The sequence below is a fragment of the Poecilia reticulata genome, chromosome 20 (genome assembly GCF_904066995.2).
Source record: "Poecilia reticulata chromosome 20, P_reticulata-male-v2, whole genome shotgun sequence".
NCBI lineage: Eukaryota > Metazoa > Chordata > Actinopteri > Cyprinodontiformes > Poeciliidae > Poecilia > Poecilia reticulata.
Window position 1 is genome coordinate 8,645,029 of NC_088849.1, and position 24,208 is coordinate 8,669,236.

General features: G+C 39.9%; 1 protein-coding gene across 6 annotated transcripts in view; it reads right to left on the minus strand.

Moving 5' to 3' along the window:
• The window catches only part of vav3a (vav 3 guanine nucleotide exchange factor a), a 103,275-nt gene that overhangs the window by 18,727 nt on the left and 60,340 nt on the right, over nucleotides 1–24,208 (minus strand). For all 6 annotated transcript variants that reach the window (XM_008438367.3, XM_017301931.2, XM_008438368.3 and 3 more), the window contains 10 exons: nucleotides 21,703–21,771; nucleotides 20,512–20,598; nucleotides 20,330–20,415; nucleotides 19,869–20,001; nucleotides 15,339–15,448; nucleotides 11,422–11,523; nucleotides 6,831–6,922; nucleotides 4,849–4,871; nucleotides 4,126–4,144; nucleotides 371–501 (listed from right to left, as the gene is read on the minus strand). In XM_008438367.3, coding sequence (XP_008436589.2) covers nucleotides 371–501; nucleotides 4,126–4,144; nucleotides 4,849–4,871; nucleotides 6,831–6,922; nucleotides 11,422–11,523; nucleotides 15,339–15,448; nucleotides 19,869–20,001; nucleotides 20,330–20,415; nucleotides 20,512–20,598; nucleotides 21,703–21,771 — 852 coding nt within the window. The remainder of the gene's footprint in view (nucleotides 1–370; nucleotides 502–4,125; nucleotides 4,145–4,848; nucleotides 4,872–6,830; nucleotides 6,923–11,421; nucleotides 11,524–15,338; nucleotides 15,449–19,868; nucleotides 20,002–20,329; nucleotides 20,416–20,511; nucleotides 20,599–21,702; nucleotides 21,772–24,208) is intronic.

Below are 24,208 nucleotides of genomic sequence, written 5' to 3' on the forward strand. Positions count from 1 at the left end.
AATAAATTTTTTTAAAACAAAAAATTAGCAGCTAGTTATAGCTGCAACCACCGTATATCAGAGTGCAGGGAAGATGTCAGGACTCAAAATTTTCGTACCAGTAAAGTCCAGCGAGGAAAAACAGTAAACTACATGGAATATGCAAGAATAAATACTCCTGTCAGAGCACAATTTGTAAGGCTTTCATTTTATATATATAAGAGTTTAAGACTTTTTAAGGCTGTTCGGACACCCTGGATGTAAAACACTGACAATTAAACTCAAACTTTACAGAATAGTAAACACTATGTATTTTCAAATGAAATGGTATCTGGGGATGGTTCTGACAGGGGATAAAATGAGCAATCAGGAGATGAGAAAGATGGCTGACCTGCCACCAGGGGCTGTGCAGGTCGGCGCATATTAACTCGATGATGTCTCCGGTCTGGATGGTGAGCGCCGGACCAGAGGCAGGACTTGGCACGCCAAAGTAGTTCCTGATGACCAGCATCTTGGGCAGACCTGTGAGACGAAGACGATTAGGCACTGTGTGGGGTCAGCAAGTAGCAAGAGAAACACGAAGGCTTTGCTAAGATTGACGTATGTAGATGGAAGAAATGTGCCTTGTTGGCTAATATTGCTGGAATAATACTTATAAAATCACTTTGGCTCATTTTTTTTGTTTTAACAGAAAAAATGCTGGTGCTGACAGTTTACTGATCTACACAAAGTTTATAGGTGAGCCCAAGCAGTCAAGTAATCATGAGCTAAGTTATTCATAAATCTGATCGGTTGGAGGAGCCACTTCAAGCATTCGGCATGCTGAGGTGAGTAAAGATTTATCGGTGCAAAGCAAGAGATTAAGAAATGTAATTGTGCTATTCACACCTAAAGACAGGTGAACAAAACAAATCAGTTAATTGAATTGAACAGAAATGTTGGTAACTTAAGATGTAATATTTAGGGTTTGGCCAGTGAGTCACATGACCAACCTTAATGGCCAAATTAGTGGCTCCACCAGTGAGATTGTTCAGAGTATAACTTAAGTTTGATGCTTCCAATCCATGTTAAAAACAGACACATTTTAGAAAAGCAAAACACCTGTAAAAAAACAAGAGGAGGAGTCCAGTTGCCTTCTGTTTAAGCACTAAACCACCATGCGATTTTTCAATATGTTTTAATATTGTGTGGCAAAAAGGGGATTTTGAAACGTAACACAGCATATTTTTGTACCCCATTGAAACTACGAGATAAACTACTTGTTTATTTTTATTGTTTGACGATTTCCTCAGATTTACTTTGCGTACATCTGACATATTTGCATACATATTATCTCCAGATAATTTTATTTGGGTTCAGGCTTTACATAAGCTCTTTAACCTTTCTGTGCTACTTATTGCTCATACTCCCCCCCAATATCATTATGCCAACTAAAATAAGCTAATCTAAAGTGGTGTGGCGGTCGTATCGGGGTAAGTTTGCTTTGTTGAACTCTTCATGGTTTTCGAGGTAGATGTAAACGGCGGAAAGAAAGAACGAGTGCACCCACACACAGATGGATTAGCTCTTGCTTTTCAGTCGGCTGGTGTTACAAGTCAGGTGGACCTATGATTCATTTGAATATTAAAGATAAGACACAGTGCACCGTGGTGCATGACTGGCTGTTCTGCTTCCAGACAAAAATATAAGTGGGAGTGAGCTTTGCTTTCTCGCCAACAACATGTTCCTGACTTCTTGCTGTGCTGTCTGAAAGAAAGTCCAATAAAAGTAATAAGAATACAGTTTGTTCTATTTGCAATAGTGATTTTTGTTCAATTACAGAGTATTAGTGCCTCATGCATTGACTTGAAAGATTTGAAATATTTAAAAAAGCTTTATTAAAATAGTTTTTCTTCACTTTGAATTACATCAGTAAAACTTTTTAACCAAAAAGATAGAATTTGCAGCCTCACATCTTGCATGCACAATGCAAAGACTTCTATATACCTTATTTTTGCATTCTGGAAAAAAATTGAGTTTGGCAAGGCCGGAATATTGCAAAAAAAAGAGAAAAAAACAAGTGCTGGCATGACGAAAGCCAAATAAACAAGAAGTCAGTAGCGTTGCACTGTGAGCTAGCACAGCTATATCTGCCGTGCTTTTCTTTCAAGCATCTGCTCTGTGGCTGGCAGCCTGACATGTGCCATCCTGCCTGAATGGGACTTCTAAAGACATGGGGGGCCATGGAGAATCGAGACTCGGGGCCACGAATTCCATTCCCGTCCACACAAAGACGAGCCACATGTTAGCGCACCGTTTGAAAATAGACAAAGAACAGAGGCGGCAAAGTATCATAAAACGCCGAGGTGTCGGGGCCAATCTAATGCCTATTGATTTTAATGCATCTTCAGCCAGAAATCATTTTCTGCAGCATAATGGATAGAAGGGTGGAAAAAATGAGTGCTGAGAGCCTGGTTTAGAAGCGATTAAAGGAACTGAGTGGAATGGAGGCATACACACAAACACTGTGCACACACTGATGCCTTGTGTTAGTCATGTCCTTTTGCAGAGAGACAGAAAGTGGGAACCAGACTTAAAAAAAACAGTTAAACTACACAATTTAGATATTCTGACAAAAAATTTACAGGTTTGATTTCCACTAAAAACTGGTTGATATCCAGCAGCAGAGGTAGTCTGGGGTTTTAGAAGAAAATGTGGTGATTGGTACATCGTTGCTACATTAGGTTTCTAAATCGGGGTTTGTGCAGGTTTCAAAAGCTCAAATTTATAACTTTTTTTTTTTTACCTTTTTAAGACTATTATGATTGAAATTTAAGATCTGTCCCCTGACAGAAATTTACAAAAGAAAATCACATATTTTACCATGCTCTCTAACCTTTTAACCCCCATTGTGCCACGTATTGTTGCATGTAGTTTTGGCATCCAACTGGAGCTGCCAAGTCTTTTTGCCCATGCTAGCTACGTAGCATGGGCAAAAATGCTACGTAGCTGCCCATGCTAGCTACGTAGCATGGGCTAAAAAAAACAAACATGCTACCTAGCTAGCAAGAATATAAACAACTAGTTAATAGTAACCACAGCGAGTCACAGAACGCAAAGATGTCGATGAGCAACTCAAACTTTTGTTTGTGAGGAAAAACAAACAAACAAAAAAAACACTACATAAAATATATGTCATTTAAAAGTCCTGTAACGACAACATTTAAGACCTGTGATTAATGTACACATTTTTAAAATGAACTTAAGATACTTATAGGCCTTTATATTAGATACATCAATAAAGACTTTTTTTTTGGATGCCAGTCACCCTGTCACATTTTGTATTTAGTTTCCAAGTTTACTTTTATTATTTATCAAAATATTTCTGTATGTTAATACCTAACTTTTTAACATTTTGAGTCAGATGTATGCCTGCTGATTCCCATAAAAAAAGCAACTGAGGAACACAGGAGAGCTGCGTTGACAGACTTGGTACAGTCAGTGGGGAAAGCCTCAATAAAACAGAAATAGCTCTAATGTAGATCCTTCCCACAACTCTTTGGTATTTACCAGGCTGTCAAAAGGAGTTTGAAAGCTAAATGGTGCTGATAACATACCTTTGTTAAACTTTTGTTTGTTTGCCCCTTTTATAATCTCCTCAAAGTCTTGCTCTCTCTTGCTCACATTCACATAAATGTCTCAACATGTACAAAATGCGTTGTTCTCTTAAACAATAATTGTAGCATGTTACATCTCTATCCATCTTCATTTGAAATAAGTCAAAACTGAAAATGGTTCAGTTTGAGTTGTTTTAAAACCTGACGAGGCATAGCTAGGTGCATCAACTTCTCTGTGCATGTGTAACTCTGTTTATTTGGTAGATATTTAATAACTAAATAGATTTATTTAATGGATCGTAGCTATATTAGACAACACAGGCATCGAATCAGAGCCACAGCTACTGATGATATGCTTTGAAAGCAAAGGGTTTGAATCCTTTTTTGTTGCGTGCTAATGAGCTCTTGTACAGTGCAAAGTTGCATGCTGACGTCTGATCATTTTTCTTATAGGGAACAGTCTGTGCTTATAAACATTCCCTCGTAAGGGAGGGAGTGTGCTAGAATGATGTGTGCAAAGTGGGAGGGTACCTCGCTTTAATTCGCTTACCTGGATCTCGATGTTTGCTCTGCGAAAACACAAGAACACAAACACAACTCAGAAGAAAGCAGCCTCACATGTTGATTCTCATCTCAAGCACACAGCATAACGCACAACATCAGATCAATTTTTCATTCGCCCTAAAAACCAGGATCAAAATCTTTAGCTGGGGTGTACAAGTCGAACACAAGTTATTAATATTTAAAAAGCTGGCCTGCTCTTACCACAGGCCAACGTAGCAATTCTGCACCATGAACTGCTGCAGAAAGAGAGTCGCAGAGAGCAAAGCATCTTTATTCATCCAGTAAAGCTCACACTTTTGCATACTTCTTGTGTGCACAGGGTTTTTTTTTTTTTTTTTTAACTTTTTCTCCTTTCCAGTTTCATAGCAGTTAAAGTGAGAATCAAACGCTTCTCATTAGCGCAGCAGATGACAGCAGGAAAGCCGAGTCTGATTTGCAGCACGGAGCAAGTTGAAAACGTTGTAAAGGTAAAAACATACAGCAGTTTCACAAGCAGCAACTCGGGTTAAAGCTACAGAAAACACTCAATTTCCTGGCGTCGTTGCTGCAGTAACTGAAGTCAATTGGAGTCTCCTTGGCAAATAGCTGCAGAGGAGAGCAGCCTTCAAAGCTTTGCAGACACACACACACACGCACACACACACACACAAGCGCACATTCGCAGATCGGCATGGACACACACACACACACACACACACGCAAAGCTCACCTGAGTTCTGACGGATCCGGAATCTGAAAGAAGTTTGAGAACAGGCATAGTGAATGACGGGTTAGTGGGTGCACGCAAACACTTGCACACACTCATCGGTACAAGGCAACACTCCCTCATTAGTGGAAAAGGCGGACGCTCGCGTCTGACCGCGCTTCGCTTTGTTTTGCTGCGCTGCCGCTACCTGACAGCCGGGATAGAGGAGGTAACGAGGCAGAGGGAGGTGGGGAGGGGGGGCAGACCTGTGGTTTTTGCTCCACCGCTTTCTTTCATTGGCTCCCTTAGGGACGGATTACCAACCTTCCTCCCCCGAACACACGCAACCGCATTCAGCACACGCACACACACACACCTGAGCCAACAGAGCAATTACACAAACACACACGCCTACCTGCGCAGGAGACACACGCCAACTGGCGGAGCGCCACCAATCTGAGTGCTACTTTTAGCGCCAGCGCGCACGCCTCCCTCGGCAGGCCTGTTGTTCCCTAAGCTTGAACCTTGACCTGCTGTGCAGACAAGCAGCATTGGAGCTAATAAGAGAGATAAAGGCAGGCAAAAGAAAACCTTATCGCTCGGTGACACAAACAAGCCAATGTAGGCTTTTAACGCCGTGTTTGGCTCTGCGTGACGCGACGCCCCGCTGTCTAATCTGTGCCACACGGTGAAATAATCCTGAGGCCAACAAGCAAAAAAGGCAACCAATCAAATCAAATTCTGGGCAAATTTGCAGGTACAGGAAAGTTTGCTGCAAAGGCATTAATGCTTCTTGGACTTATTTTTGTTGTTGTTGTTGCATTTTGTCACTTTACAGCCACATTACTGAAGAGTATTTCATTGTGTTTTGATGTGATTGAGAGCCTCTGTGAAAAGCAAAAAACAACAACAAAAAAACAAAAAAAAACAGCTGCCACAGATTCTGGACTAGATTTAAGTGTTTCTTTGACTGGGCCATTTCAACAAATGGACATTATTTGATCTAAGCCCTTCTTCTGGCTGAATGCTTTTATTGTCCTGCAGCCTCTAACATGTCTTCCTCCAGGATTGTCCAGCAATCGGTGTCAGAATCGAATCGATACTAGAGTGGTAAGATCAATACTTTAGAGGGCAAATTCAAACAACCGTCTCGGCGCCCTCTGACCGATGGCGTCACCCCAATCTCCTCCGGCAAACCGCGGCACCCAGGTGGGCCTGAAAGTGCCGGTATTGCCTCTGCGCCTTGTTGGCGCCGTGACGGATGCCAGGTCCAACAGGAGGTGGCGGCTTTCCACGGGGAACCCAAATGCACAGTGGTGAAGAGTGCGACGAGCTGCATCACCGTCGTACTATAAGGGCTCAGCCCAAGAGCAAAATAAAAAGAAAATGTCGCAAAAACACAACTGGGCACTTTAAGGAGCTAAAAATAAATAAAAAAGTAATAAAATAGTTTCAGTTTTCAGCTCTTCCTGTCACAGACACGCTGCCTCACGTAAAAACTGGCTCGGCGGACATGCTAAGCTGGTTTCTGAAGGCCTGTTTTTCTCTTTGGTTTTTGTCTGAAGTGTTCCCTCCACCTCGCACAAAGCTGTCATTGTGCCTGCACAGGGAGCCGAGTGACAGACACACAGGGACGTAATGAAAAGTTTTAGAAAACTCCTCTGTAAAAGTATTGTCAGGCATCGGGAGCTATATGCAGCGACAGAGAGTGACGTTACCTTTCAAACACACACACACACACACACACACACAAAAACACCTAGGGAAGCAGAGAAGCTGCAGAATAAATATCTATGTTACACGCTAAAAAAAAAACAAAACGATAAAATATTTGAACCTTAGTTTAGAAAAAAAAAGGCAGATATAAAGTTCTTATTTTCACACCACAGTTTTATGTGGAACGTGTTACTGCTCTCGTGTTCTGCAATAAAACTGCACTTCGGGTTATACAATTCAGTTTAAGAGGCTCCCCAGAAAGTAAGCGGGGATGTGAGAGGATGACTTACCTGTTTTTCCGCAGCAGCCAAAGCGTCCCAGGCATTCTTTATGGGCACCTAAGCCACACTTGGAGCACAGGTAGCCCTGGTAAAAGACCCCCCTGCAGAGACAGGAGAGCAGCAGCAGATGATCATGCAGAAAGAGTAAACAGCTTTCAGCACACTTAGGCAGGAGGGTGGATGTAGGATTTAGCACCGTGCAGCACTCTCTGTCAGGTTTAAGGAGACGGGCTGTGAAACAGCCTGGAAAGTTAATTCCTCTTGTTTAGAGGTGCAGCACCGCGCCGCTCCGGCTGGTGCCGTTTTTTGGGCTGCGATTGAGCCGTCAGGTAGATTTCCTCGGGATAAAGTTCAAATTCTCACGTTTTTTTTTTTTTAATTCAGACAAATATGAATCTCGAAAGTGTGTGGATTCAGCTTCTGAGTTTATAAAACCGCATTTAGCCGGAACCTTAGCGTCATCCATCCCTCCCCAAAAAGAACTACTGCAAGCTTGGAATGTTGCGCAAAAACACAAAATCTCACCAAGTATTTTCTGTAAAATACTTGGAAATAATAATAAAAAAATTATTTACGAGTAACTTTTTAGTAAGATATGAACTTTTTAAAGTCAATAATCTTTTAATACTGATTTAAAAAGTGCTAGTTGTTATAAAGCTGACATTTTTCCTATGTTAAAACTAAGAAGATTTGGGAGTGGAACAAGTGTTTTATCAATAATAAGGAATTATTGACTTTAAACAAGCTCCTCTTGCTCAAAAGTTGCTTGTAAGTTACTTTTGTTTTATTTCAAGTGGAATAAAATATTTACATTTTACAGTGCACACCCTGCGTTAATGTTCCCCAACAAACCTCTGAAACTTTCACGCATCAGTTAGCACCGTTAAACCTTTGGAGTAAAAACAGTGCAATTAACCCTTTTTGTTTTGCATAACAACTCCAGAAGCCCCCTAATAAATGACAAAAAGTAAGTCCTGCGCTCTGGCTAATTATCTATTTAATCTCTCTAAAAGAAAAGTTTAAATCGTTATCTGTGAGCTGCTGCTTTGGAACAAAAAAGAACATGGCTTATGTGTTAAATTACGATGTTTTGCTCCATCCGACCTTAATTAAGCACCGTTTCTGGCCCCCTGTGATCCTCGGAAGCTTCCGAACACAAATATTTATCGTTTTTACTTCCTATAGAAAGCATTAATGGCTCGATGGTTTCGTAAAATTGCTCCTGATATTGTGTGAAAGTCAAGTTTATTTGTATAAACTTGACTTTTATACAAATAAAAGTCAAAGGGCAAATTCAAACAAGCGTCTCGGCGCTTGTTGTTTTGAACAACAAGGCAGTTCAAAATACTTTACATCATAAAAACAGTCCCCGATTGTGAAACATGTAAACATTATATTTTGTCAAATGCCATCGTCAAGATCATCGATACACATGCACATACACAAAAGAGTCTTCATGAATGTCGTCATGAAGTGTCATTCGGTAAACAATGGCACTTTTAATGCAAAGTTGCTCAAACAGTTGCATTAAAAGTCCATTAAAAGTGTCAGCTTTGCATTATTTGGTAAATAATTGCACTGTCAATGCAAAGTTGACACTTTTAATGGACTTTTAATGCCAGGCTTCAACGGAAAATTTGCATTAAAAGTGTCATTATTTACCGAACAATCATAAGCCTTTATGAAGACTCCTTCATGTTCACACCAGGTGCTATTAAGACAGCGTCATGTCAGTCTTATGCACACCCCTTCTGTTACCAGATACTTCTAATTTGACTCTTCTGTGATTATTTGACCCACTGCTGCCATTAAGTAATTTCCCCGTTTCTCAGCGTACATAGATAAAGTAACCAGGCACAACTAGATGAAGATAGTTGGGTTTATATTTGTCACAAATAGGTGATATTTCTAGATATACATAATGTAATTTTTCTCTTAATAAAACGGAATGCGGGTATAAATTTTACTAATTGGCATCTCATGATGACAGTAACATCTTCTTGTAACTAAACTGAATTATTTGTATTGATATGAATTAAATTTATTTCGAACTGATTACTACACATTTTGATATGAGCTGGAGAGGCTCGACTTGCATTGTGCCTTGAGGTGAGATTTGTGAATCGACACCATATGCGAAATAAAAATCTCATATAGAAACAGAATCAGAAGTACCGACTGCTATACTGACGAGGCACCGACGTTTCAAAAAGTCTCAAAATGCTAACCCCGCAGCATTCTGGGAAAAGTCGCATTAAAAGCCCAGCGCTTGTAAAATCTGATGTTTTTTTTTCACCATGGACCTTTAGGAATCATTCAAACTGAATTTGAATTTGAAGCTTAAATCCACAGGAAAATGTTCTTCTTCTTGTCCAGGCGTTACATTTAAAATCAGCCTGACGCTGTAATGAGTCGTGATCCAAATCTGGGTTGGAACTCACAAACACAACCTAATATTTCCCTCAGATTATTCATTCAAGTCAGGTGGTGAAACCAGAGCTCTCCTGAACTTTTCCTGCAGCGTAGCATGTCAGTAAATATCGTCAAGGTTTCTGAACCCTTTTCTTTGAACCACAGCACATATTCTATTAGGGAATAATCTTTCTACTGCCCAACTTTCTACCCAAAACAAATAAAAGCAAAAGTGTGACTCGAGCCTGTCCTAAGAGCCTCTAAAACAGATTTAAGAGAGGCTCCGTCTGAAGAGGTGAGTGAATATTAAATCAGCTGTCGAAACAATAACTCTGGATTTTGTGATGTGGGTGGGGAATTCAGATGAGCGCAGCAATAAAACACCGGAGGGAAGACTGCTTACGCATGGTGCTCTACTCTCTTCATGGTGCTCTTCATCATAAATATGCTTAGATCTAGTTCTTGTAGCTCTACCTTCTAGAATTGGTCTAGAAGGTAGAGCAATTTTAGTCATCAATATCCATCTCCAGTCATCAATAGCCAGTTTCCATTCCCTGGCAAAAAACAAAACAAAAAAAAAACATCCCCTCAGCATGATGCTGCTCCTACCATAATTCAATTTAAATTCAATTCAGAAGTACTTTATCCACCTCAAATGGAAGTCAAATGTTATTGTAACTCGAATTGTTTCAGCTGGCAATGACGTGGACAGGTAGCAGTCGGTCTCGCAACCAGTCTGAAGAGACCTCTGACTGAAGACTGTTGCTGTGTGGTAGTCTGACATGCCAACAGCTGAATGTCCAGACAGCAGAGACAATATTTCGACAGTGACATGTCTCAATTATTGGGCAAACTCTGCTGATCCACCTCATTTGTTTTTGCTGTCCCTCCTTAAATCGGTGTCTGGGCATAGGGTTAGAAAGAAGGGCAACTTTGGAGTCTTACCTATTTTAATAAATGGGAAAGATGGTTTCTTCAGCTCTGCACCCATTAAGTCTCCATTTCAACTCCTCTGGTATTTGGGTTTGTACTTTGCGTATCACTTCAGCTTTTGAGATGCTAATCAGCTGCTCCCAGTTGTAAAAACAACATCTCGTTGCCATGGGTTACGCACCATAAGAGTTGCTCAAAAGTAAACGAGTAAGAGCAAAAATCCTTCAAGTTGCCCAGCATCCGAAACGAGAGAGAGAGAATAACTGTCCGAACATTAAATTTCTCCACTAAAACAATTATGAAAAAAAGGTCTACAAAAAAGAACAAATCAGGACACATTTACGCAACAGAGCTCCTACGACATGTTGCCACTATGAGCAACGTGTTGATGTGCAATGCTGGTAGTCTGACACACACAGCATTTTGACTAAATGTTTACAAGCTCAACTTCATATCGTCACCTTCCTAAAATAAATCCCAAAGTTATTTGTTGCCAGAAAGGATTTTGGCAAAAATAAAAAAATAAAAATCACCACCTCCTTCTTGCTAGTAGTTGATTTCAGCAAAAAAAAACACTTTTGGCAAACAATAACTTAGGCCATTATTGATTTTGTATGGAACATTACATGTTGATATCTAATCTAAATATATCCAACCCAATTAAGTGGCAAGTGAGAAGCTAAATCTCTTCAAACTGATCCAAGCAGCTTTTCCAGATTTTTTTTTACCAGCTAGTATGAAAAAAGTAATGGGCAAGAAAAGCTACAAGTACACTGAATAGAAAAGAATAGGAAAGAAAAGAAAAGAAAAGGAAACAGCCTCTTTCCATCGCCTCCCTCTCTGTTACACAGCAATAATCTCGTCCCCATTCTCCATCCGTCGCCTTGAAGAAGTGCCGGAGTGTGACAGACATTTTTTCTTGCTGCCTGTCTTCTGTAGGTGAAACCACTCAGTCGTCCCTGCTGCGGGGAGAGACCGCCGGGCGCAGTCCTCTGGGTCGCCGATAGAATTCAGCGAGCTCAAAAGGAGTTCTGTATCGGCAAAGCCGAGGAAGGAGAGAGAGAGAAAGGCGAAGCGGCGAATGGATTGTTGGGGTACACTGGAGAGGAACGGGGAGGGAAGAGTCGAGGCCTTTTTTTGAAGGTCTTGAGTGACGGCGGTTTTAAAGTGCCTTTGTGTCTGATGATGTTTTGTGCCGCCCCGGCTTCGTCTCTTCTTTGGTGTGCATGCGTGTGTAGCGTGGCGAGCCTCTTACCTCAGCAGCATGTGGCAAGAGTTGCAGGAGGTGATTCTCTCAAAGGTGTGCATCCGGAACTCGTGGAAATTGTTGGTTGCGTTCTCAGGACGGATGTTTGATCTAAGAAAAAAAAGGAGCAAAGGCATAAATGTTAAACGTCTCATAAAACTAGTCCGCTTTAGGAAAGCTCAAATATGTATATAAAAAAAAAAAAGTTTTTTAACGGAATGAACAAAAAAAACCTTGTGCTTGGTAAGTCGGTTTGTTTCAGTGCTGCAAACTGTCAGGTTGCTGGATAAAGATGTCAAATTTGAAAGCAGAGAGCAACACTTTGTTTTTGTTTTTTCCCCCCCCTTTTACTTCTAATTGCGGCAGACAAACTCTTCCGCAGCTGCGGCAGCATTTCAACCGATACGCTTCTTTGAAGTGGGAAGGGGAGGATTGTGAGTAGACAGGCGAGGTCTGCTCCCAAAATGAACACAAGAGGCTTCCTCCACCCCTGGGGACAAGGAAGCAAGTGTGTCTGTGCAGCGTGCAGAAAGGATGAAGACAAAGAGAGAGAGAGGGAGAGAGAGAGAGAGAGAGAGAAAGAGCTCTCTCTCTCTTTCTAAAGAAAGAAAGAAAGAAAGAAAGAAAGAAAGAAAGAAAGAAAGAAAGAAAGAAAGAAAGAAAGAAAGAAAGAAAGAAAGAAAGAAAGAAAGAAGGAAAGAAAGAAAGAAAGAAAGAAAGGAAGAAGGAAGGAAAGAAAGAAAGAGAGTAAGTGAGAAAGAGAGGAAAGAAATGTCCAGGTTTTCACAAATAAGACTTTTTGCAGTTCCGGTATCCAGGCATGATCTGACCGTCTTACATATGTGCAGCTGCTTTCCTGGATGCTGGAATAATTAGTCAAACTGACCTTTTCTGTGGAAAATAGGACGAATGTGGCCATGATGGAAAATGCTTTTGATCCACATAGTTGCCATTTTTACGACCAAATAAAGTTCTTTCAGCCTTCCTTTTTCTGTCAACTTGGCTTATATTTCTCTGTGTAATGATACAGGTGCAACTAAACTTCAGAAACCAGCTGCCCCTTAAAAATGACCAACTACATTAAGACTGTCTTTTATAAAATGGCAAGATATATTTTGTGAAGTGCTATCCAGCTGTGATAACCTCATATTACTGCATTCAAAAGATGTATAGTCCAACACAGACGACACGCTGGTTTTAATGAATCTCTCAAGATGGAAAATGTATATTAAATTTACAACTGAAAACATTTTAGCAGTGAGGTCAGTAAATTAAAAACTCAAATTAAGTTATTTAAAAAAATAAAAATACAGACTTAATATGAGTTTGATTTAATACGAAGATGAATTATTAAGCAGCAATGGTCTTTGTTTTTGTTGTTGTTGTTTTCTTTCTGTTTCTTCTGCCCACAATCCAGTTTTATAGGTGGTGGCAATGCACCACCACATATGGGCTGCCAGCCACCATAAAACAACAGAAGAAGAAATACAACATAACGCCTCCTGTAGCCAGGATTTCAACTGAATGCTGGCAAGTAGCTCTGTGTTTAGTATTCAACATGGCTTCTAATGCTGGTAAAAGTGACTGGTGTCATTCGTAAGCTAGCAATTTTGATGGTTTGCATCTTATTAAGTTATGTGCTGAAAAATGTCTACATGTGGACATGAGTTTGAGCACATAGGATAGAGAGAAACATTGTTAGCTTTTGATGCTAATGGTAGTTAGCACCAACTTGGAACTAAAAGATGCTCAACAGAGAAGTTTGATTCCAGTTCCTGAGTTCAAGTTAACTAATAAAGATTATTTCTCAACAACATTCAGTTATAAAAGTATTTACTTTAAGGAAAGTACAAAGTAATTGTCGACAACATGAGAGAAATGTTACTAACTACTAATGACAGTGAAGTTCAGTTTTTATTAGCGCTGCGCTGAGTTTTTAAAAAAAAATTTTTATTGAGTTTGGACTACACAGCTAATTTGGATAATTTGTTCAAACTCTAAAATTGATTTAATGTGAAATCACTCAGATGATGAGAATAAATCAAGAACAAACACTTTAGTAAAATCTGGTAATATTCTACACAGATTACACATTTTTAAACACAGTCTAAGTCTTGTAAAACATTTAAATTGGTCATTTTTTTCAGTACTGATAAAATATCTTCTTGTCAAGACAACACTGTGTCTTCTTCAAAGAAGAAATGTTAAACCGGTGTGACTTCTCTTTTAGAGAAATCCACGTGTTATGTGACTAAATGCTCCAAACGTCAGCTGGTCTGAAAATGAAGAGCGTGAGAGAGAACATGTGATTGTTCTGCAACACCTCTCTGTTCCTGCAGCTTGTTAATTTAGCCTCACGAGCTAAATCATATAGCTCCTGTTTTCTCAGTCTCACATCAACACTTCAGCTTCTTCATCCTCACTTCCTCTAAGAGCTTTTTTTGTTACTTATAAAATGTTATTTCGCTCATTTCGTTTTCCTGCACCTATTTTGGATGCCAGTAGACCCGTTTCATAACTAGAAGTAGCAACAAGATAAATTATTAATAACGCGTACCTCAGTTATCAGCAAGGACTAGGATTTTACCTTTAATTTTTCTTTTTCTGTTATTCTGTGGTTTAAGCTCAGTAACCTTATCAGATGGGTTAGAAACATCCATTTTTCCCCTGGCAGTTCTATTTCTCCCAACAACTGTGTCAAAAGGATAGCCTGCTTTGTTATTGAATACAATAGAAGTGAATGGAAGCAGCTAAAAATCTTGCCCTCTATACATAATCATTTACAACAACTAATAAACTAGTTGGTTTTCTCACAACATGCAGCTAAAATGTCACTTCAAAGTAAGCTTAAATGGCTAATTGTTGCTATTGAAGGGAACAATGATTGATTTCATTAATTAGCGAATTACAGCAGACTTTAGGATTCCTTCATTTTTCTACAAACTTACAGCAGTGGAGCTGTTTCAAGTGCAAGTAAGGAAACTAATCAACACTTCTCAAAACCTTACTTTTAAACCCATCTACTCTCCATTTAAAGTATGCGAGCAAATAATGAGCTACCCAAGCCTAAACAAGACTTGGAGAGATAAAGTTAACGACATCGGAAAAGAACTAAACAAACACTGAAGGAAAGGAAGTTTGGATCAATTTGGATCGACACCCGACAATTCCTTAAGTATTCACACCGAACAGAGACCGAACAGTGAATATATATCATTTGCATTAACATGCTGTTCACCCAGACATGGCTGCACAAATAATACTCCTACTCCTTTCTGTACATTCTGTCGCAAGGACAATAATAGCGAAGGGGGGGGGGGATTGTAGTGCTTGTCAACAACAGATGGTGTAATCCTGGGAAAGTTACTGACAAGGTGCATGTCTGCGCCTGGAATAATAAACTGTTGCCTGCTAGTAGTGTCTGTCAGTAGTATGTACAGACAAGGTTCACCTGTGTTACCTGCCCATATGCAAGTGCAGGCTAATTCTGCTGCATTTGATCTGTTCGAAGTTAATGCCGTCGTTCACATTGGATTTGTTTTAGAAAGAAAGCCCAAGAACCACAGATTGGGCTTTTCTTTGGAAAACGGAACAAAGTGGTAAACTGGATCTGCCTCGGCTCTACAGCTGAAGTGCAGATTATTGTTTCTTTCACCTATTGTTTACTTTTGGAATCAGTCACTTTTGTGGCGTTTGGACCCGGTCCAGGACAAGAACCGGTCGATGCAGTTCGACAACACGCGGCGAGAGATTCATCTGTCTGAATGCAATGTTCGGTATGAGCGTGTCTCCCGGCCGACTCCCCTTTGTGTCACTTTCATTTTTGTCATCCCTTAGTTACAGGCGGACCAGAATAACAGGGTGAGCGACGTGTCGTGACGTGAGACCATCGTGTCAAAGCACTTGCACAGAAAAAGCACACTCACATGGCCATGCCGAACTGCTCCAGCCACTTCTTTTTCAGCTCTTTGGTCTTGAAGAAAAACTCAAAGCCGTTCTGGCCCTGGTTGTGAGTGAGGTAGAATCCGTAGGACCACTGCAACAGAAACAGACAAAAAAAAACAAAAAAACGTGTTTGAGACAGGAGATGAAACAATGGCAGGCAAAACACACTGAGGGAGAGGAGGCAGAAAAGACAGATGGGGACAAAGAGATGCAAAATGAAAGAGGGATGCCTTGGGGAGAGCAAGCACAGAGATAGAGAAGGAGGAGAGCAAATGAAGCGATGCAGAGGAAGAGGGGGGGAAAAATGAGTGCGAGTTAACTGAGGCGCATCGCTGCTGGGTTTCAGACGGCACGCAAAGACCCAAGCAGCGAGCGGGTCTGCAATTGGCTGCAATTATCCACTTTAAAGGCTAAATATCATCCCATTAGCTTCCGTGTCGACTCGGGCTGCTCTGTGTTTCTAGGCGGCGTGGCGAAGCAGATGGTTTTGCGGGACCCGCTTCTCACGACTGCCGGTCGTGGTTTCGAACTCCTCGCACTCGGCTGTGAAGGTTAAGCTGGTGCGGGTTCACCGCACGGTTAGAAAAGAGCAGCGGCGCTTTTCCTCGACCAGATGAATAGAGGAAAGGGAAAAGCGGCGCTCCACACTGGCAGTCCCAGTGGACGCCGTGGCCTGTGCTGAGTGTCTTCCTGCCAATTTGTAAAAGGAGAAAAACAATGTTTGTTTTGTTTTTTTCTTTTTATGAGCGCCGTTTTATCTTTTTTTGATTTAAAGAGATCTGCAGGCTGCTATTAAAATGCTATTAGCCTGCATTATAAAGTCATGGGAAGACTAAGTAAACACCAGGATTCAATAGCTCTTTTTTGCTGAGGAACACAGGATTGCTTCAGTTCCTTTCAAAGCTCTCATGTGCCTCCACAGGATATCAATCAGGTTGAAGTGTGAACTTTGACTAGATCGTCACAACCTCGATTTGTTTCATAATCAGCCATTCTGTAATTTTCTGTACCGCGTGTGATGATCCTCTTATTTGTATGACGAAATATTAGACATGCGCTAATGTAATGAGAAAATATATCACACGGTGCTGAAGGCCTCTGGCTATAAAATAACCCCAGATAATCACTCCTCCATCACTGTGCTTGACAATTAGCATGAGGGATTTCAGGCGTGTGTGATTTTCTCAAACCAAATCTTTAAATTACCTTATAATTTTCCCAGATTGATAAAAAACAACGGCTGCTTGTATTATTAATGATGTTTCTCTTTGCCATTTGTGTTATACCTTTTGTATTGGAGATCATCAAACTCCCAAAACACCTACAATGCCTAAAAATGTATTAAAATCTATGTAAGTGGCGATGGAAGATATTATTCTCAAATCTTATTCATAAATCTAGACCATTTATGTTTTACTTGCTAATTGCTAGCTTGCAGCTATTGTTTATGTACATGTAAACTTTATTTTTCCATGTATTTTACCTCAAAGGACGGACCAGGATTCATCGAAATATATAGTTTTGAATATTAAAGCCAGAATGATGGTCTTTACATGGTTTAAGTTAGCTTAGATACAAATTAGCAACAATTTGAAGTTCTTCGCTAGTTTTGCTGGTAATATTTAGCTAGTAGTTTTGCTAGCTTGATAGCAAGCTACCAAGCATTCAGGCAATTAGGATAAAGCTGTTTGTAGTTTTTGTAATGACAGAAATAAAAAGTAGCAATAGCAAGGAATTAATAAGAAAGGTTTTAGCTTGACATTTAGCTAGCTAACTGTTGAAGAAAGGTGTTCAGGATGTTTGCAGCCGTTCCTGTGACCCTCGACTACAAGCTAATATAAACACTTCAAGACTGATACCAAATGAAGCTGATTAGGAAATTTTCAAATTCCCATCTTTTTAAGTGAAAAATGTTCCAACACAAAGCATTTTTCTCTTTGCAATACTAAGTTGGGTCACAAAACACAGCAACTTTTTAATGAAAACAGCCTTGGGCACGTCCACTTGGTAAACTTGGATAATTAGAGTTAGAGTTTTCCAAGTAATGTCTCATTTGTGCCGGTGAGTATGGACTAAAAACATTTTATAGACCAAACAAAACAGAAAATATTCCACCCAAAAAGTCAAGAAACTGAGTCTTGCGATAAAAATAAAAAAAATCTGAGACTCCCAACCTACAATAATATATTTCTACTTTCATTTAAATATTTCATATTAAAGTTATTGCTAAGCAAGATAAATTACAATAAAATCATGTGTGGTTGTAATAGAAAAAAAATATGACCCGATTGCTTTTAACTTGGCGTCTTTGGCTGAACTAATGCTTGATCTGAAACCACTTAAACATAATTTATATTAAAAAAAAGCTTATGTTTTGTTGACTGTCTTTGGCCTCTGAATACTTTACGCAGAACCGTTTTACCTCCAGATAATCTTCATACAAACATTGCTTTTATGATGGAGGTTCTCATTTTCGCTACCTTCAAGCAGACGCGTTCATTTCCATCACGGCTAGCGCAAATATAGCACCAAAGAAAACGCGTTACATTCTTCATGTCAGAGGTGAACGACGCCGAAACGGCTGCAACCTTCATAAATATAATCCTGTGAGCCCATATGGGCCTAAGCCCACTAATGTCTGCTATTACTGCGTCATTATTACCCAAATCAATGTTTCCTGGCACGCCTTAGATATCATTCTTCATTATGATTGGCAATATTTTCCCCCAGTTGGCACTTTGTATTCACTGTGTGTACAAGAGTAGTCAGGCCCAAAGCGAGGTTTAATGATAGCACCATCTGGGAGGAGGCAGGCTGTTCCAGTCTGACACTGTTTCAGAAGGATGCGGAGGGGAGAAAGAAAAAAAAAATTAATAAGGGAATGTAAAACAAGAGCAGGAACAAGCATGTAGCAAATTATTTAGGACTGCTTTCTGTTAATTATTTTGTTGTTCCTGTTATGAGCCTGAAAGGTTCTTTGCGTGTAGCTCATTTTCGGAGCACGCCGGGGGATTTACGGCGCAGAAGGTGGCAGCGGGGTATGGAGAGACTTACAGGTGCTTATAAGACCCTATAAAGAAGCACGCTAAGTTCATTTTCATTCAGTTTTATGAACCTGGGTGTATCTGACAAATGGGTTATGGTCGTTCATTACGCAGAAATAGCTCCGCTAATTGGTTTGTCAGGACTCCAACGTGGTCTCCGAGCTTTGCTGACTAGGTCATAAAGAGGCAATAACGGGCCTGGCGTCGCAGATCTCGCCTTCGTTACAGCGGACGACTCGTTAGGCGGTGCTCGTTTTATCCGTGTCATTTTTACGGCATGTTAATAGAGCGATTTTGTTATTATTTTATCTATTTTAAAAGCTAAACACTAAAGCAAAACTGTAAAACGGACTACGGTCCTGCTGGGACAATCTACACGGCGAGAAGCTGCTTAGGAAATTTAATACCATCCAAAGCTCTTCAGTAAATCACAGTTAAAGTGGGAGAGAGCCTTCGTCAAGTACTGCAGTATAAAATTTAAAGGAAAGTCTCCCAGACATACGGTATTTTATATTCAATAACTTTTGACCAATAAATCCATACAGAAGCATTTTTTATGATAATTAGAAACAAACGTACACATGCAAACTGCTTGTTTTCAAAAAATTACATTTTTACGGTTTTGAAAGCTCTCCAAAGGGAAAGTCGTGGAAAGATTCGTCTTTCTGCCTTTGCCAAAGTGTAACTGATTTACTATCTTAGAATTGGAATAAGTTTCCTCATCACCTTGTTTTACTTTTGCAATAGGCAAAGAGAGAGAGAAAAAAACCAACCTGCAATTGATTAACAGAGAGATTTCGAGCCAAATTGAAAAGTAGACTGACTTGTTTCAGAGCAGATTTATGACAACTGCCTACAGGCTCTTGGCAACGTGTTCACACCTCCTGAACCCTTTTCACATTTTGTCAACCACAAACTTTATTTGTAGGTTTGGGGCGCACTTATGTCTGTTTTGCACATCTCAAGTGACTTTTTTCCCCCCATTCTTCTTTTTCCAAACTCAGTCAGATTGATTGGAATATGAACTTACTTTAAAGGTAATTAGTTGCACAAGATTTGATTTAGAGGTATTTCAATATTTGGTGCTGAATACATATTAACAGCCTCACTTTTCAGATTGTATTGGTAATATTGAAAACATGCATCACTTTCCTTATGTTTTGCAACTCTGCATTGCATTGGGTTGGTCTACAAATCCCAGTAAAATAAACTAAACTTTATTGTTGTAATGGGACAAAATGCAAATATATTAGGGGTGTGAATACTTATAGTAGGCTCTGTGTGCAGGTTAGAGAGCTGCAAACCTTGCAGTGATGCAACATGCATTACATCTAATATGAGAGGCAAAACATAAACTCTCAATATGAATGCTGTGCAAATGCTGTGCAGCAAATTGGGTATCATTTTTCAAACTTTCATGACATTCTAAGACAGCTGTTTGAACTATTGCGTCTTCGGGACCCGGACCTTCCTGTTCTCCTTGTCGGATGTCGGATTGTTGGTGATCTTGAAGAGGTGCAGGTCGATCACTTCTTTCATCTCGTAGTTGTCCCCTCGGCGCTTGCAAACGATCACGGCAGCGTCGAACAGGAAGATGTGCCTGCGGAGGGGATCAAAGCGACGGCCGAATGAAAATCTGTTTTCTCTCGAGTCAGACTTGCATAAACTCTGTGGTTATTTTACAAAAAAATTAACCCGTACAGTTCATCTTACATAATACAGCCGATTGTATCCCTGCAGCTTACAGAGTGGGAGGAAGATTCCCTTAATGACATTCATTTGCTATGCTGCAGTTCACCCAATTACATCATTTAGCGTGGGAATAACAGGTTTGCTTTCATCGACACTTCGTCCTGAGCTTCTGCGTTCTCTGGAAGGCGTCCAGCCTCATCGCCCCTCCTTCTGTCTGGATTCGCTCGACGTCCTACCTGTCCTGCTTAGCTCGTTTGTCCACTGAGGTCACCCGCACCTCCCCGTCGCCTTTGGGTCTCCCGTAGTTGCTCAGAGGTTGGTTCTGGGGGAAGCAGATAAAGAGAAAGACGGATCACTTTTCGACTGGTGGTACAAACCCAGAGCACTAAATCACCGCCGTGGCATTATTTGGACTTACCAGGTTTTCAATGGATCTCTGGTACTGCTCTATTTCTCGCAACGTCTCATTGTCCCGTTTGACTTCATTGACGTACTGTGCCAAATCCTGCACACACACATCAAAACAGCGATGAGTGTACTTCAACTTTAGCGCACAAAGAAAAGTTTGGAAAGTTGTGTGGAGGATTTAATGTTTGTACATTTTTCCCACAGTAAAAGTTTTCAAACTTTTCCAGCACCAAACTTTGGAGTTACAAACAATACGAGGAACAAAAGAAGACAGTTTCAACTCGCTGTCATATGACATCACTTTTTTTTTTTTTTTCCCCAGAGTTGGGTAGAAACTAGTTACATTTACTCATTTACATTTACTTGAGTAACATTTTGGGGAAAAAAGACTTCTAGGAGTATTTTTACTGTGCTGCACTTTTTTTACTCTTATTGAGTAAAATTTCTGGATGCTGCACCCACTTTATCGAAAGAACAAGCTTGTTTTAACTAAAGAGTCACCAGTTTTTGTTAGTTTTGTATTGAAATAAACTTATCTTTTACTGTTATTTGAATAAAAATATGTTAAAGTAGTACTACTCTTACTTGGCTACTCCACCACTTCTGTTTATTACTGTTACTAATAATGTCTTGTATGAGTATTCTAACAAGAAAGGAAAAACATAAACTTAAAATATAACATTTTATGTTTTGAAAATTTGTGTTAAGCTAAATTACCTTCCTGCCCAAATTAATTGATTAAACATCATATAAATGACCACTTGACTTTCTGCAGGGAGTCTTTTCTACTCCAACTTTCATACAAAACTGCAGATAGAATATCAAGCACTTTCAAGGACTTTATACAGAAATCAAGTACTTTCCAAACCTTGAAAACACATTATTGAAATTCATGCAGTTTCAAAGATCCTCAATTGGTATTCCTTGCTCTTTCAGCTTGCCTGCTCACATTTTGTCAGATTGCAGCCACAAAATCTTTATGCATTTTACTGGGATTTATGTGAGCAGATCAACATCAGGTTGATGCATAAAGGCTCTAAATGTGTAAAGTTGGTGAGTAAATTTTTATGTTATTCACAGCTTCAAAGGTTGAATACTTTATCAACACTTAAAAAAGTCATTCTCCATTAATTCATTAAGTGGCTTTAGTAACAAAACTTCTATATTCTCAGCGAATGTTGGGACAGGACTATAGGAATACCTTCATTGCATCCAGCGCTGTCCGTAGATTACTTTTTTCAGAGGCGTCATGGGTATGTTTTACCAGTTCCTGTTGAACAAAGCAAAATAAATAAATAAATAAATAAATAAATCACACACAGAAAAGATCCACAAAAAAAAATGAAGGCGAATAAAAGATAGCGTACACAAAAACATTGATAAAGAGTCGGTACATGAAAACTTAAGGTTTCTGCACTGGAAAGAAAATGAAAAAAGTCAACCTGGTCCTAAAATAAATCAGATACAGTGTGTGTGCGTGTGTGTGTGTGTGTGTGCACTTATCTATAGGAGGTTGTGTGCATGCGCGTCACTTTATATCTGAAATTATTTGCCAGTGCGGCAGCGCTGCGTAAACAAGACATCTAGACCTCGGCGGTGAAGGATAAGGACAGATGTCATGCATGCATGAGGCCACACTGAGGGAGATACAGTGCGTGTGTGTGTGTGGGGGTGTGTGTGTGCATGCGTGTGTGTGGGGGTGTGTGCGTGTGCATGCGCGTGTGTGTTTGTCCTGCCCGGCGTTTCTCAAATCCCCGGTGTCAGTCAAGCTCAACCTGGGCATTATTATCACGAGCAAGACGACAGAGGCCTATTTATCAAGCCTGTGCTCCGACCTCCCCGCATCCACAGAGATACAGAGGCTGGGAGTGGCTCTGCTGATAGCGGGCGGCCAAACATGGTGGACTTATTGAGGAAATTCAAACAGGGGAGAAGAGAAAGGATGAACGCGGGGCAAGCTAATCGCTGATGGCAAAAAAAAGTGAAGAAGAAAAAAGACAAAGAAAGGAAGAGGCGGGTGGGTGAAAGCGAGAGGAAGTGACGAGGCATTAGTTGGAGAGATTCTAGATGTCACCGTGTGAGGAAGCAACCCAGCAGAGGCTTTACTCAGCACAGCTAGATGTTACTCAGGTGTTCTACAGGGATTTCGACTCACATTGACACAAAACGATGTGCTTTGTATCTACACACATTTCTCCTTTTTTAAAATATCATTTTTACTTTTTGGCAGGGGCGCTTCTATAAGGTGGGTGAAAGGGGCCTCATGCCTGCTTCTATAAATTTGCTGCCCCCTCTTCCACTGGTCTTCCCTGCCCAGGCGTAATTTTTCAGATGAATACCAAGATACCAAGCTTCAAATTATTTATGTATTCACTTTTATCCATCTTCATATCTTTTTTGCCTTTTTCTCTTTATTTGCGTCCCTTCAGAGAACCTAATTTGGGAATTTTCATTTCAATTCAACACGCTCAAGATGGGAAAATTACAATATGGAACTTTTTTTCCCAAACTGTGCTGTAACCATACAGCATGCTAATACTTATATAATACACTAATAATGTTGATGTAACACAGACACTTTGATAAATGTCATCCTAACATAATTAATAAAAAGGCTTCAGTTGTTCAGTTGAATTGTTGTTGTTTATGTGGGACTTCAGTAATTTCCATTTGTATGCCACTTAACTTTTACCTGATCCACAACTCTAGTGTTGAAAATATTATTTCTACCAATAATGTTGGACATTCCCATTCCAGCATAATGTTTTTTTTTTTTTTTTTTTATCTTTCATGTAAATTTTTTCTTGTTTATCTTTGGTTCACACAGTGAACTCTCAAAAACAATTGTGTTGGCCGGTTTGAAGGTGTTTTAATGAGTGACCAGACAGACAGGGCTGCCCCAACTCAACTTGCAGCACTGCTAGTCAGCTGGCTTTAAGTAGGCCAACTGTGATTTTAAAAACATTATCTAAAAAAATAAAAATAAAAAATCCTGGGTGAAGCTCCACATGTTTCCATACCACAACTTTCTGGGTTTGTCCATCATCCTGATTTACTGCCAGACATTTGTAAGTGAGGGAAACTATAACTCAGGGTGATTAAATGACAAAGAAAGTTTTGGTGTGGCAAACGTGAGGAGCTCCACCCAGCACCTGACTAATTAGCATATCTGTTAACTGCTCGATTAAAGCAGTGGTCCTCAATCCTGATCATCAGAGATTACTCACCGTTATGTTTTATACCAGACTCTGCTCCAGCATGCAATCAAATTTACAGAATTCTGTATAAAAACATGCAATAAGTATTTTAAGAAATATCGCAAAATTAAGGAGGCCAATGCTGAAGAACTCTGCGAGTCTAATTTATGATTTTTGGATCTAAAATCTACAGAGAGATCTTAAGTTCTCCCGTTTGCTTATTTTCTTTGCAGATAATATTGAAGAAATCTCTATTGTTAATAAGTTTCTTCTTATTAAAGTATTACTAATGTACAAAATGTGCAGAGGAGTGTCATTTTCTGAGAAAATGCTGAAAAAGGACTGCCAGTCTCCGACCGTCTTTCAACTTGTTTGTCTCCGCTGTTGCTCAGCCCTCCTTTCATCGCCTTACTTTATTTATTTTTCTTCTTTCTACTTTGTCCTCAATCGTCTGTATTGAATGACAGTCACACTGCGGTCATTCTCAACTCAGTCATAAAGTAGATACAC